Genomic DNA, 14,878 nt, shown 5'->3' with positions numbered 1-14,878 from the left:
GGACCTTTTTTGTGAAATTCGCTGGGAGCAGCAAGCTGAGGGGCTTATTTACAAGCCCCTTGCGCCATATTTGCGTCGCTTTTCCCATGTTAAAAGAGACGCAAAAGTGGCGCAAGGGGCTTGTAAATAAGCCACTGAGAGTCTCCCAGCAGAAGGTATACAATTGTGCAGGTTTACGATGACCGACAGGTCTAACACAACATACAGCATTCTTGTTCATTACTCTACTGAGCGTGGGGAGGGGGGGGCACACCCTCACTTTATTAATACTGTTATTGCCAGGTGGCTGTAAGTCCATCCAGGCCCTATTTACAAGGCAACTTGTAAAAATGCATCACTCCCAATTGAAAATTTTCTTTGCGTTTGCCCATGAAACATAAAGTTGTAGAGTGAAACGCTGATATGCTAAAAATGGTAAAATGAAGGTATGGTACAAAGAGGTAAGCTCCCCAGTGGAGCGTTTTAAGGGGCACACAGAGTCCGAGGCCCTCCCAGGTTTTAAACATGCAGACAATTCAAATCTTGTACGGATCGATCAAACAGAGGAAAGCAGAGAAAGGTGTGCAAAAAGTTACAACACGAATGGTGAAAAGGAGTAGACTGTTTCCCAGGGCAAACTCTCTCTAGCAAGATGTCCAAAGGACCAAAATGCAGAATTCTTCCCTAGCCTTGCCTCTCCTTTGACACAGATGTGTGTTGACGAGCCATCCCTTCACCAGGACAGCAGGGGCCTGGCTGACGTGCCCCTGCACTCTGCTGATTGTTGCTGCAAGCCGGAGTCCTCTGTAACACCAGCCCAGGGACGCGCTGACAAAGACAAATCCACACTGGGGAAACTGCACTCGAATATTTGGAAGGTGACTACATTCCCAAATGTTGGAATGTATGGCTCTAGGCCCCACACACAAGCAGACGTGATAACTCGATGCCTGTAAATGTGAGACTCGCAAATATTTTTTTCCCTCCTCTCTTTTTAGGTCGAGGACCTAAAGGCTGCGCTTCCGCAGTCTCCGGTCGGAGATTTAATGTCTTTGAGTACGGGGCTTGAACCCGTCTCTCTCACTGTTACGCTCCCGACCATGCAAGAAGCATGTACCAGGAAAATCCCCTGCGGCTTCACGCTGCTGCCGTGCCCCGGGAGCCCCGCTAAAGTCTATTAATCAATACACACATAAAGTTTGTACGCAGGTGCGTGTCATCTAGAGAGGAGAAGAAAACCGCGTGTGTCAGCAGGGCAAAGGAAAGGAGGGGGCGGGCCCGCCATTGACCGAGAGTGGGAGCGCAGTGATGTGCAGGGAGAGCCACTTCATACTCCTGGGCGTTACATACATTTTTTTCTGGGCGGGGGGCCGCGGCATAGGCGATTTATGAGACACAGAAAACAAAGAATCTGTTTAAAATCTCAGTCGATTATGTCTATTTATCCCTTGCCGATCCTTCTGTCTTATTTTAGCTTGAACTTGTTTTGCATTAATGAAAGAACAATATTTTTGTGACAGATGGATACACGTTGTTACAATCTTTTATGTGATTGAGGATGCATATATAATTTTTAAACCTGCATCCGAATATTCGGAGATTACGATTGAGGCTGTATTTTATCTGTCCAGCATTTTTAGTTATGGCATGCACGTTGTGCTGTCAAAACGTGGATGTATCTTTGGAATGGTTTAATTCCATCACTGGCTAGGGTACTGATTTATTGTGCTATCTAAATTAAGTGGAGCCCTATGTGTTCTGGGCTAGAGGATCCTTCCAGATATGCCACAGGTGACTAGACAAAGAGATCGTTGGTTGGCCGTAAAGGTAGTGATGGCCATTCAAATGTTAAATCACGTTTTTCCTGCCACAAATACAACTCATCAGGAGGAGCCGTGAGGCAGAGGGGTCTGCGCGGTGCCCCCGGGATCTCACTGCAGGTGCGTGTTCCTCAGGAGAGGGTCATCCAGAGAGGAGAAGACACCCACATGTGTCAGCAGGGCGAAGGAAAGGAGGGGGCGGGCCCGCCATTGACCGGGAGTGGGAGCGCGGTGATGTGCAGGGAGAGCCACTTCATACTCCTGGGCGTTAAATACATTTTTTTTTCAGGGGTGGGGGGCGGCATAGGCTTTTTATGAGACACAGAAAACAAAGCATCTGTTTAAAATCTCAGTCGATCATGTTTATTTATCCCTTGCCGATCCTTCTGTCTTATTTTAACTTGAACTCGTTTTGCATTAATGAAAGAACAATATTTTTGTGACAGATGGATACACGTTGTTACAAACTTTTATGTGATTGAGGACGCATATATGATTGTTAAACCTACATCCGAATATTCGGAGATTACGATTGAGGCTGTATTTTATCTGTCCAGCATTTTTAGTTATGGCATGCATGTTGTGCTGTCAAAACGTGGATGTATCTTTGGAATGGTTTCATTCCATCACTGGCTAGGGTACTGATTTATTGTGCTATCTAAATTAAGTGGAGCCCTATGTGTTCTGGGCTAGAGGATCCTTCCAGATATGCCACGGGTGACTAGACAAAGAGATCATTGGTTGGCCGTAAAGGGAGTGATGGCCATTCAAATGTTAAATCACGTTTTTCCTGCCACAAATACATGTTTGAGATGTTTCCTCTCTTTTTATTGACACTATGGGTTGTCCGGCTTCATTGCCTCACTCCGCCCATATTCTGTCACACAGAGCCCAGCCTTGTCCCGGGGCCAGGGTTGGACTCTACTCACTACCCCCGCAGTCAGCAGGTGCCAGGTCATCCACCGGCTCTCAGCTCAGGATCGGGGTCCCACCTCTGCTGATCCCTGTGGCATCGGCATCCTCCCAGCACACCCGTCCCTCCGCTCTGTGTAGGGCTCTGTGTGTGTGTGTGGCTGTGTGTGTGTGTGTGGCTGTGTGTGTGTATGTCTCTGTGGCTCTGTGTGTGTGGCTCTGTGTGTGTGTGTGGCTCTGTGTGGATAGTTTTGTTTGTAGGTGGCTCTATGTGTGGGTGGCTCTGTCTGTGTGAGGGTGGCTCTGTGTAGGGGTGTAGCTGTTGGCATTGTAAATTACAATGCCATTTATTTAACGATTAAGCTATTGGCAATGTAAATGACAATGCCATTTATTTATGATTTAAAAAAAAAAATGCCTTGAGCAATGCCAATAGCTCTACCTTTAATGATGCCGAGACCATTGCATTGTAAATGCTTGTTTCTCTTTGGGGCAACTTACTCTCCTCTCCCTCTGGAATGCAATCAGCAGCTCATTCCCGTTCTACCCTCTTGAAGGCTCTACTGCCTCCTGGGCAAGCGAGTAGTTTCTCACCTTTCTCTGCAGAAGTTCCCTCCACGCTTCAGTTCCGTCCCAAGGCAGAAGTGCTGCTGCAAAAGAGGTTACTTGGTGCTTCATTTGTCAGGGATAAATGAAACAAACGGAACAAACCTCTTCTGTCGAACAACCACATAATATATGGAGTACAAGTTAATCGGAACTGGACTAGTTTGTGCATGGGCCATCTCTGCCAAGATCACCAATTTACAGCTTTGAAAACAATTGCTCCCTATTTAGAAGCCAGCACAGCCCAGCCCAGCACAACCACCACTCCCTAAGAGATTAAATTGTGCAGCAGGGCCGGTTCTAGGATTTTTGAGGCCCTGGGCATAAAGGGGATGTGGGAGGCCCCTCTAAATTGCATAGATGTGACCCATTCAGGGTACTCGGCATCTCCAAAGATGCCCCTGCTCCTGAAGCTGCAGCCCCTGCCTCTCAGCCACCTAGAAGCACCTCTTAACAGCTCTTCAAGGACTGAAGGTGTGAGGGTTGCTTATCTCCAGAGAGGGTAAATACTGCCAGGGAGCTAAACAGCAGGACAATAGCCACCCCCCTCCCCCTGTGCCTCTGCGTGGGTGGGGTTGGAGGCCTAATTGCCGGACACTGCCTGAGGAATGTGTTGTGATGATGTGATGATCTGACCTGACTGTGTATGTCACCTGGAATGGTAAGGAGGTGAAGGTCTGCATTAGAAGGGTGGGAGGTTTTCAAGGTTTAATAAGTCAGTATGAGTAGGGGTTCGGAGTAGCATGTAATAGAGTTAACGGGCTCTAATACATGTGATATAAGCAGCTATTTATGTAAGCCTATTTCTTCATGTGGCTTCTTGCAACTGGGAATGGGGGCCCCCTCCCCTCAGGTTCCCCTTGCTACACCATAGCAGTGAGGCCTGGGGAGGGGGCCTCCTAAGGTGGCGCACTTGCAAGGTGGCACCTTTCATGCCGTGGTCTGACTCTGTTGCATTGGTGCGGGCCCCAAGTTGGAGGGCTGACTACGGGGCCCTGAGCAGATGCCCACACTGCCCATGCCTAGTGCCAGCCCTGTTGTACGGGAGCAAACCGCAAACACCCATAGTCACCGAAACGGAACTGTGGCCACACAGCGAAGACTTTGAGAGACAGCATCGGTAAATGATTCCTGGGTAACATTCTAAGGAAGGAAGGCTTGACATCCAGTGATGTACAAGCATGGTCTTCTTGGTATTACACACTCTCATAGACATTGTGAATCCCACTATAAATAACATAATCAACTCGTCCCTCTCCACAGCAAAGATCCCAGTAGAGTGGAAACTTGCTGCAGTCAAACCACTTGGCAGATCCGACTATTCTCTCTAACCTACGCCCCATCTCGCTCCTTCCTAGTATGTGTAAACTGACTGAAAAATGTGTAAATAGGCAACTTACAACTTTCTTGGAGGAAAAAAATTCACTTAACACCAATCAATCAGGTTTCAGAGCACAACATTCTACAGAATCCACACTACTCTACACAATTGAAACCCTGAGAGAAGCCCTGGACCAGGGAAAGAGAGCAGTCTTAGGGTTATTAGACCTGCCGGCTGCTTTCGACACGGTCTCACATGTCATTCTTCTAGACTGGCTCGTATCATATGGCATATCTGGGACTGTACTAGAATGGATTAAGAACTTCCTGCAAGATCGCCGTCAAGTGATCACATTAGATCAATGTAACTCTCAGGAGAAGACAATCTTGTCAGGGGTCCTCCAGGGCTCAAGTCTTAGCCCGACCCTCTTCAATTACTATATGTCTCCGCTAATTAAATTAATATCGTCCTTCAATATAAACACCATCTCTTATGCGGATGATACGCAGCTAATCCTTGTCTAAGACAACGATACTACCCAGATGGAAGAAAACCTCTGCAACTGTCTCACAGCAACTTTCAGTTGGATGTACCACAACCACTTGAGATGTAACTTGGAAAAAACTGAAATATTACCATTAGGTAAACATATTTTCTCGCCCAAACTCTGGTGGCCAGAAGATACTACTCCCCTTCCAAACACAGTAAATGTGGTCAGAAACCTTGGAATAAAATTTGATACTACCCTATCGTTTAAACAACAATCCCTGACAGTTGCTGGGACCTATTTCCACATCATAAAATCCTCAAGTAATTATATGATCTAATTCCCATCTCGGCAAGGCAAACAGTCGCCGTTGCCCTTATCACCTCCAGGTTAGATTACTGCAATAGTCTAAATGCAGGAACTAATAGAGCAGTATTGCACAAGCTCCAGATGGTTCAGCATGCAGCTGCACAGCTGGTACTGAAATGGCCCAGGAGATCGTCCGCAACAGCGGCACTAGATATCCTACACTGGTTACCAATTCACAAACGCATTTTGTTTAACCCCATCGACGCTCATGACGAGCTCAGCTCGTCATGAATTACACCTCTTGTACACTCATGACGAGCTGAGCTCGCCATGAACCGCGTTTTTTTGAATTTTCCAGCGCACAGCGGGAAAATGCACCGCATCGATGGTGTTAAAGTCCTTATCATTACTTTCAGGGCTTTCCAATCTCGGGGCCCCCAATACCTCCTACTGGGCTTCAAGCGCTATGTTCCCTCCCGTAGCTTGAGATCAGCGAATGCCACTCTGCTAAAAATACCTGCCTTCAGATTGGTATCAAAGGGAGAAAAATCGCTGATGGTTTTAGGCTCAAAGGTCTAGAACAAACTCCCCCTAAAACTAAGCAAAATTACATCAGAGTCCCTGTTTAGGAAGGCACTAAAAACTTGGATCTACAGTGCTCCCGACACTCTATGCATAACGCTGATTTGATCCCCTTCCATACCATCTTGCAGTAACCACCTCCTTTTCAGTGAAGGTCCATTCCTCAGCGCCAAGATGCTCCTCCGAGTGATAGCCGCGCTATATAAATATACCATTACATTGCATTACACATTACTTTACATCTTATAACAAACAGCAAAGGCCGTCGACCTATTGTTATAAAATCAGGCCAATGTTCATTTTGTGGGAGACTGCACTGTCTATAATCAGCCGTGGTACCAATAGCTCTGCCCCACTAGGGCCAGTAATGAAGCAAAGTGATGCAGCACGTTGGCGGCACCCACAACCTGCAGGTTCATTTCCTCACCTGCCTCAAAAGACAACAGAAGTGGCGTAAAACACATACGTGTGCAAGGCACACAATAACAATACCACAGCTTCCCGACACACACACACACACACACACCTCAGGTGGTTGCTCTTATTCTAGCTGGCTTTCATGCATTCACAGAGCTGCATTCACTGCACATACACGGGGTGTGCATTTCTTTAGAACAATATTTGTTTTGAGGTGATATTATTCAAGGGTTCGGTATCTCTTCATCTTACCAGCCAGCATACCTCCTCCGCCCTCGCCGTGCCCCTTTCTTCTCTGCTGGTTGAAGTACTGGTTGGCCTCCTCCGTGAACCACAGGGCAATGCCGCGGGCGCTGCCGAACATCCTCCGCATAACCCCAAACACAGCAACAAGCAAGGCGCTCACCGGCACTGGTGGAGGGACGCTGTGTGCCAAAGAAGCCCCTGGGAACACATGGGCAGAGGGAGAAGGGGCCAGGCTGCAAACTCAGTGACATCAGCTCAGCAGCATCAGCGACAGTTCTGCCACCTCCAGTGTGAAGACTCTGGCCGAGAATGGATAAAACTTTAGTTTCCTCCAACTCGAACCGTCTACCTAACCAATCCTGTATCTTCCCTCGTGCTGTTGTCAGCAAGCATGTGAGAAGCGTCAGGATTGGCCGGAGCAGGCTAACCCAGCGCTCCGTTTGATACTGGGAACCTGCCTGTGTAAACCCTAGGCTGTTTAACACAGCTGTTATACGTGCGGGCAGAAGTGCGCATGTCTGGTTGGCCGGTGCAAGAAAAAAATAATTAAAAAAATTAAAAAGACTTACTGCCTCGAGACAGTCTTCTGATTGTGGCACGCCCCTGGCTGAGCTCACAGTGCTAGTTTAGTGGCACAATCCACTCAGGTTCAATCAGCCGTCACAGTGTCGCATTCCGCTCAGGCACACTACAGGAGGTTACAGTGGCAGAGTTCGCATAATCACATCCTCAGACCATCTCAGTGGCATGATCCGCTTCAGTACAACTTCAGGATTGAAGTGGTACAGTCTGCTTGGGCACAACTTCTGGACTGTGCCATGGTGCAAGTTGCTCAGTTAAACAACTTCAGGTTCATAGTAACATAGTCCACTTGGACACCGCTTGAAGACAGTGCCACTGCGCATGCAATATGGCAAGATAGACTGCTCTCTGAACCTGTGTTATGTTAAAGCTAATTTTTAGTTTGATGTGAGCATTGCTTGCACTACTCATGGTGAACATATTGTATTCTTCAAGGGCTTCAAGTCCGCCTCCTTTAGCCGTGAACTTCTTTTTCTCCGAAACCTTCAGCAGTTGACTTAAGACATTGTAAATCACATAAGCCTACAAAAGTATTTTAGTCTAGCCATTGTGCTTTAGGCTGTTAGGATGTATCCTTCCACCATCAGTGGAGAAAGGGCGAACATGAGGGACTAACATGGTAAAATCAGTCAGCAAGTAGCCGGATAGCCCTGGTGTGTGAGCACTGACAAAAGCTTCAGAAGAATTAAGGCTACAGTTAAAAAAAAGTATGCAATTTTAGGTCTCAGCTCTAGATGGTACGCATGCACCGTTTCGAACCGAGACTTGCTGTATCTGCTTTGTGGGCTTACAGCCTTTCCATAGTCTTCCCATTTGCTGGCACCATCGTCGCTCCGTTTTGAGTTCTCACCATTTGTCAAGGATATGCGTATGTCATGCCTCTTCCAGTGTTTAGACTCCCTGAGAGCATCAGCCAACTACTGTTTAACATAAGCAGCGACCATTTTCATGCATTATTTCGGGATTACTTTTTTTTATTTTAGGAAATGGATGACTGGTCCGGCCACACATTAGGAACGCTGGTGTTCTAATAAGAGGCAAGTGCTGTTTTAATTATTTTTCCTGTGCCGCTGCAGGTATGCCGTCATTTTTTATGCACTTGTCTTTCTTTCTGGTAAATGAATTGGTAAAGACAAACCTCTCACCCAGAGCTGCTCTTGTCATGATTTCTTTCCCTACCTGTCAGTCTTTTTTTCTGCGACTGTAGTGAGTTCTAGCGCCAGTGGTTGTGAGTCACAGCAATTGCAACACAAGAAGCTTGTGCATGGATCACTGCCCATTCTTGTAGAAATATCCACCCCTGCTGAGTGGCCCCAGAGTCTGGAGGAGGAAAATGGAATCATGTTTCGGATGGCATAAGGATGTTGCAGCTGGCCCAAGAGTGAGGGAGGGAGGTAAAAAGATTTGGTGATATTTTATACGTTTCAGGGATCAGTGCAAGCTGAGTTAATGAAAAAAAAACACTTTGCTTAATCCAATACCCCAATCTCAAAAGACCATTGGCAAAGCCAAGTATGCCACTGCTTAAACAATATGCTTGCAATAAAATACATTAAAATAAATAAAACATAGTTTCAATAGGATAGAATGGGATTCCTAGCAGAAAGGTGTACCTTAAACAGGTACGGAACCCTCTTTTATCTGTAATGCTCGTCGCAGGAAATACGCTTTTATTGGCACAAAGAAAATCTGCAGTAGTACAAGAAAATGTACTACTGCTGTGATTTACTGTAACCTGAAGACCAACTAGTATGATGGAAGAATGCAAAGAAAAAAAGCACTGTCGAAGTAAAGTATTGGCCCACCAGCTGTGACATTAGAGAGCATTTTCTTTTTGGGTGGATATCCACACTTTTGCGCTGCGTTCCCCACTGACCTTGAGCTCTTCATTGTGGAAATTAGTATACCTTATCTCCAAGCAAAACATCACTGAGCTCCTCCCTCTCAGAGAGGTGGTCGTAGCCTGTGTCGTGATTAGGCATCACGGCACGAGGAGAATCCCAATGATGAAGCATGCCAGCTTTGGTGGGTATGGGATTTTGTCCTTTGAAAGGGAGACCCCCTATAGCTAGGTCGTACACTGCAACTGTTTCTCGTTGTTTCATAGACCGGAAGGGTTCTTGTTTGTGACATATTTAGGCTGGGGAGCAAACCCTTGCAGGTCTTTAAACCTCATTGGACCCAAAAATACCAGTTTTTGTGCTACATATCATGGAAGACAGCCTCGATCCTTCCGCTGCTGAAAAAACTGAATTTAAACCCAAAGGATCCTAACAATTTCTGGCCGATTTCCCAGCTTCCACTGCCTGCAAAATTAGTTGAGAAAGCCGTGAATACACAGCTTAGTGCCTTCATTCAGGAAAACCATATTTTAGATCCCACTTAATATAGCTTTAGGGTAGGACACAGCACAGAGTCTGCCCTTATTAAATCCACTGAAGAAATAAGGAAAGCCCTGGATCAGGGAGGCATTGCGGCATTAATTATGCTGGATCTTTCTGCGGCCTTCGATACAGTCCATCTTGATCTCCATATGGACCGTCTGTCGGTTGCGGGATTCAGGGCAAGGCCTGTAGGCTACTGAAATCATTCCTGATGGACAGAACACAAGTAGTGGCCTTGGACAATTTTTGTTCTAAACCTTTTTCCTTACCCTGCGGGATGCCACAGCGGTCATCCATTAGTCCCACTCTTTTTAATGTTTACGTTTCTTCCTTGGCCTTGTTGATCAGATCATTCTGCTTTCATCTAACCTCATATGCAGATGACACACACATTGTGGTGTCTCTACTGCCAGTCTAGGAATCAGAGAAGGGCAAGAGATGTTATGACTGTATGAAATTAGTCAAGATGTGAATGACACAGAACTACTTGAAATTAAACTCAAGCAAAACTGACGTCATCATATTTCGAAATAATGCCAACTTCTGGCGCCTCGGATGGTGACCGGAAGAATTGGGAACCCTTCCAAAACTTACCAGGGAAGCAAAAAATCTGGGATTTATAGTTGATGATAAGCTCACTTTTGGGAATCAGTCAAATGCTATTACATCAGCCACCTTCCAGTCCCTTAGAATGATGAAGAAAATAATGCCTTTTCTGCCAAGGAAACAGCCAATGCATAGTAATAACATCTCTCATTCTATCAAGGTTAGATTATTGTAACGGCCTCTACCTGAACATCCAAAAGCAACAGCTAAACAAACTCCAACTATTGCGAAATGTGGCAGCAAAGCTGCTTACTGGCACGCCCAAATTTGTTTCAGTCACGAAAGAAATTAAAAGGCTTAATTAGCTGCCAATCAGACAACGGGTGAGATGCAAATCCCTATGCACCGCCTTCATAGCCCTTCAAGGAATCGGACCTGAACATCTCAAACATCGATTTCAATGGTATGTTCCTAAAAGAACTCTTCACTCCTTAGGAGCAAAGATGGTGACAGTACCCCCGTTTAGGAAAGTCAACTGGATGGAGAAGTTTTATCTGTACTGTAAGGGCCTGGATTGAACTCCCCTTCCACATTAGAGCCACCTTAATCTAATGACGTTTACGAGGGCACTAAAAACTTGGCTTTTCAGCATGTAGGGTCTCCATGTCATCTTGTGTTTTGATAGCAGAAGCTAGCGCTAGGACACCCTAGGGTAATAATAATAATAATAATAATAATCCACATTTGTAAAGCGCACAATCACAATCACCCGTTAGGGTCTCTAGGCGCTGGGGGCCGTCGGGAAGATTAAGCAAGCTATTGCCCAGAGTCACGGGTAACCGTCGCGCTTTATAAATTTAAATAACATAACATAATATAGTGAAATGGAGAGGCCTACAAATATTACTATGCAAAATGCACACATATTACACAGAAGCACCCCCTCATAAGGAATAACTCACATATTTGAAAACAAGCATATCCGCAACTTCACAAGCATACAGCTAAAAAACATTCACATTAACAATGCCAAAATTCAGAGCTCGGACATTACCGAGACTTATTGGCTTTGCCAATGCTTGTTAGACATGCACCAACTGGCAAAACCAATAGGGTTTGACATTTGTACAGAATGTGCACTCCTGATCTGCACATTGCACAAACATCAAACCTATTGCCTTTGCCGAGGCTTATTATTGATTCCCAGTCCTCTTCTACATGGGTGTGCACCAGCTTCATCTATACAGCATATGTGTGTGCTGTGGTTCTGGGGGCACAGCACACACATGCTGTATGCGCGCACCTTGAAAATCATGCATAATGTGGCTTTCCTTTAAAAGTCTCACCTTTCTTTGGCTGTCACCCTGTTACCTAGTGGTCCGCATGTAAATCTATATACATGTTATAAATAATTATAAGTGTAAATGTATCTCTTAAAATAAATGAGTGTCATCAGATATCCATATAAAAGGACAGAGGCAAAGCAAAAACTCTCTTTATTACCAAATGCACTAGTCAACAAAATACAGCTTTCAATCACACCCACAATTTGATGAACAGGCAGGTAACGTACATATGCAGCACATACCATGAAGTGTGTGCCAGGTAGATTTTTACAACATAACTCACAGTTTCCTGTGGAGTTTGAAATACACATTTCATATTAACCTTAAAAAATACATATATCAAAGGAGATCAATACTTTTCTTTCTTTTATAAGTTATGATGATATCAGTATGTGTGTTTCGCATAAACACAGATGGGTACTGGAATAAAAAGGGCTATTCTTTTATTCCACAACAAGACACTTATCTAGGAGGAAGCAACTCACCTGGAACAGATCGCTACATCAAGGAGCAGGGAACATGAAGGGGGATATTTGCAAGAAAATGCCAGAGCGCTGTGTTACGCCAAATTTGGCAACGTCATGCTCCGACATTTTCAAAACACAGGGATGCACTGTATTTACAAAAATATGGCGCAACCCTGTGTTTGCGCTAAAAAAGCTGTTTAGCACCAGCGCAGGCACCCTTGTGCCATGTTGAAAGGGTGCCTGGGCTGCAGGGGCGATTAGTTGCTCTTTCTAAATACAGCACACATAGAAAGAGCAAAAAACAAGGAGGAAGGAATAATTTATCCTTCGATCACCATCCTTTGACCAAGTATTACCTGGCCTTAGTTTTTGGCACGGCCCTAGCCTTGTAAATCTGGAGCAGCATCAAAAAGCAATAACTGTTGCAGTGGAACACCCACAGCAACAACCATTGCCTTCCCCTTTACTGCAGCTGACAACGGTGGAAAGGGTCATATTTACATTGTGGCATTGAGCCACGTCAAGTGGCTTAGCGCCACCGTGTAAATATGGGGAATGGCGCAACGCTCTGGTGGCGTTCAGGCTTGTAATTATGCCCTGTAGTATGCTAGGTGGATGAATAACAAAAGGAGATAGAACCAAGGGATGCAGGCATGATTAAGGTAAGGAAGGAGCCGAAGTACCATTTGATCGAAACTTGTTAATCTACACATGTTGTTCGAAAAATACCCTTTACATTACACACCACATTTAGTATGTTTTGTTTTTCCGAAACATATGCTTCTAAGAATGTATGTCAGGCCTGCATGCATTGCTATTTGAATATGTGCTGCAGGATACTCATCACAGACCCGAGATGTAATCTGCTTCACTGGGCCATAAGGTACAATAAAAAACTTTATGTTACTAATACTGTGAAAGTTTTATTATCTTTTAATAAAAAAAGTGTTTCCTCTAAAAAAAAAATTCGACTAAATGTTTTCAGTTTGATTTTGTACTAATAGGCTTCGACCTAGAGGTCTAATATTGGAAAATAAGAAGCAACAGTAGTAACATGGCAGCAATTTGCACCGTTGCCAACAGTGTGTCATAGTACTGGACATAAATGTTGTTTGAAAGTCCTACTGCCAAGGGATGCAGTAATCTGGAGTGCTCTGTTTTGGGCCTGGGGAGTAGAGTCCATTGTAAAAAATGTCCGCTCGACTGAAATAGATCCTCGCGTCCTCGGAACGTCCAAGTGATTCTTGACCTTGATCACAGTCTCCAGCCCTGGTCTTGCCTTTTAACTGAAAGTAGAGTGGGGTTGACTTGTCAGAAGTGTTTGAGTAGTTCTGGTGTCAGGAAACTGATATTTCAATGGAAGATCTCGATGAGCGGTCTGCGACCCGCGTTAAGAAGGTTGGCTGTCGTTCTGGTGGAATATCATGGCTTCTAGGACCTCTCCTTTCCAAAATACCTCAGGGTAGGCGGGCAGCTTCCGAAGTGGTGAGATGGTTCTTGGCTCTGTCTCTTTACATGTCTGGTCCCCAACGAGAGTGTTTGGGGATTCAGTAATGCCACTGGGTAAGAGGGGTTCGGTATGTAGAGTGCAGCTGGTAATCATGGTGGCTACAATATCAAGAACGTCAACAGTGGCCCTGTTGGCAGTGCTGTGAACCAGCATGAGAGTGCGAGAGCCGCAGTACGGAAGGGTGAGAAGCACAGGCGGCCATACACAAGTTCTCAGATTTTCAAGCGCGAGGCTTCCTGACCTCGAATCACCAAAATAAGCAAAGGAGCAGAGCATCCAGAAAGGACCAGCTGTTGTTGTAGGGCTTGGCCCTACAGTTCATACTGCATGGTAGAGTCCTCATGGGAGGCGTCGCGCCTCCACGCCAGGCTCATTGCCCCGTCCTTGTCCTGACCACTCTCAGAAACCAGCCGGCCGAACCATCATGACTGTGCTCTTCAGGCCATGGCTAGGGCCCTTCCAGTAGTGCCACTTCATGCCATTGTACTTAACTGGGTGCTGGCTGCCGGGATAGTAAACACCGTTCAGGTTGGAGGGGCCGCAGGCATCGAACCACCACCCTGTGGGGAAGGAGAAGAGTGTGGTTACTGGAGCCATGGGGACAGGCTCAAGAAACGCAACAACATGCAGATAACAGACACTTGTAAGATTTCACCTACAACAAGATACAAAGTAACTGAGAGATGCGCCCTCCAGTCCTCACCTATAGGAGGTTATCACATAACTCAGAATTACACACAGTCTAACCAATTCTCTAATTCAGTGCTTCACAAAACTTTTAGAACCACAACCCAATTTTTAGAACAACAAACTTTTGCAACCCTGCTTGCTTTAATGGACACTAGGCAGGTGATTTTTTTAATGTAACTAAAGCATCATGGGGTCTCGCAATGTGATTTACAGACAGCACATTGTCAATTGAAATGGCTACTAAATTTACACATGTATGCAATTTTACTGATAAAAGTATATTGCACACAAATGATCATGTGCGGAAATCGGGTTGTTTCAGTGAATAGTTATCATTTGTGCATCACAAAGATAAGTTTTTTGATTTGTTTGATCCTACTAAAATCTTAGTTTCTATTACGCTTCCAAATAAAAAAAACAAAGTGCTTCTTTTTTGCTTTCCTAACTACTGAACAATTCATTTTAGAGCCTTTCCTTTCACTCTCCCTGTACCCCAGCAAGATTATCATATAATCCACTTTTCTTTTCTCTTCTCATTCTGATAGCAGAGCGAGAGGAGTTTGTAAACACCAATCCCCATGTTAAAAAAAAATAAGTAGCAAATTGGTCAGAAGATATTGCCTGACATTTCACCCATGTCTTTAAAGCGCAGCACATGGGAAAAGATAAATACA

At 45.2% G+C, this 14,878-nt stretch overlaps 1 protein-coding gene across 1 annotated transcript in view; it reads right to left on the bottom strand.

Moving 5' to 3' along the window:
- Positions 1-11,670: 11,670 nt before the first annotated feature.
- LOC144823037 (angiopoietin-2-like) overlaps positions 11,671-14,878 on the bottom strand; it is a 269,613-nt gene continuing 266,405 nt past the window's right edge. The window contains exon 9 of the mRNA XM_078681180.1: positions 11,671-14,074. Within this exon, the coding sequence (XP_078537306.1) occupies positions 13,914-14,074 (161 nt within the window). The 3' untranslated portion in view covers positions 11,671-13,913. The remainder of the gene's footprint in view (positions 14,075-14,878) is intronic.

This window comes from Lissotriton helveticus, chromosome 3_1 (genome assembly GCF_964261635.1).
Source record: "Lissotriton helveticus chromosome 3_1, aLisHel1.1, whole genome shotgun sequence".
In the NCBI taxonomy this organism is placed as follows: domain Eukaryota; kingdom Metazoa; phylum Chordata; class Amphibia; order Caudata; family Salamandridae; genus Lissotriton; species Lissotriton helveticus.
This window is presented reverse-complemented; position numbering and strand designations above follow the sequence as displayed.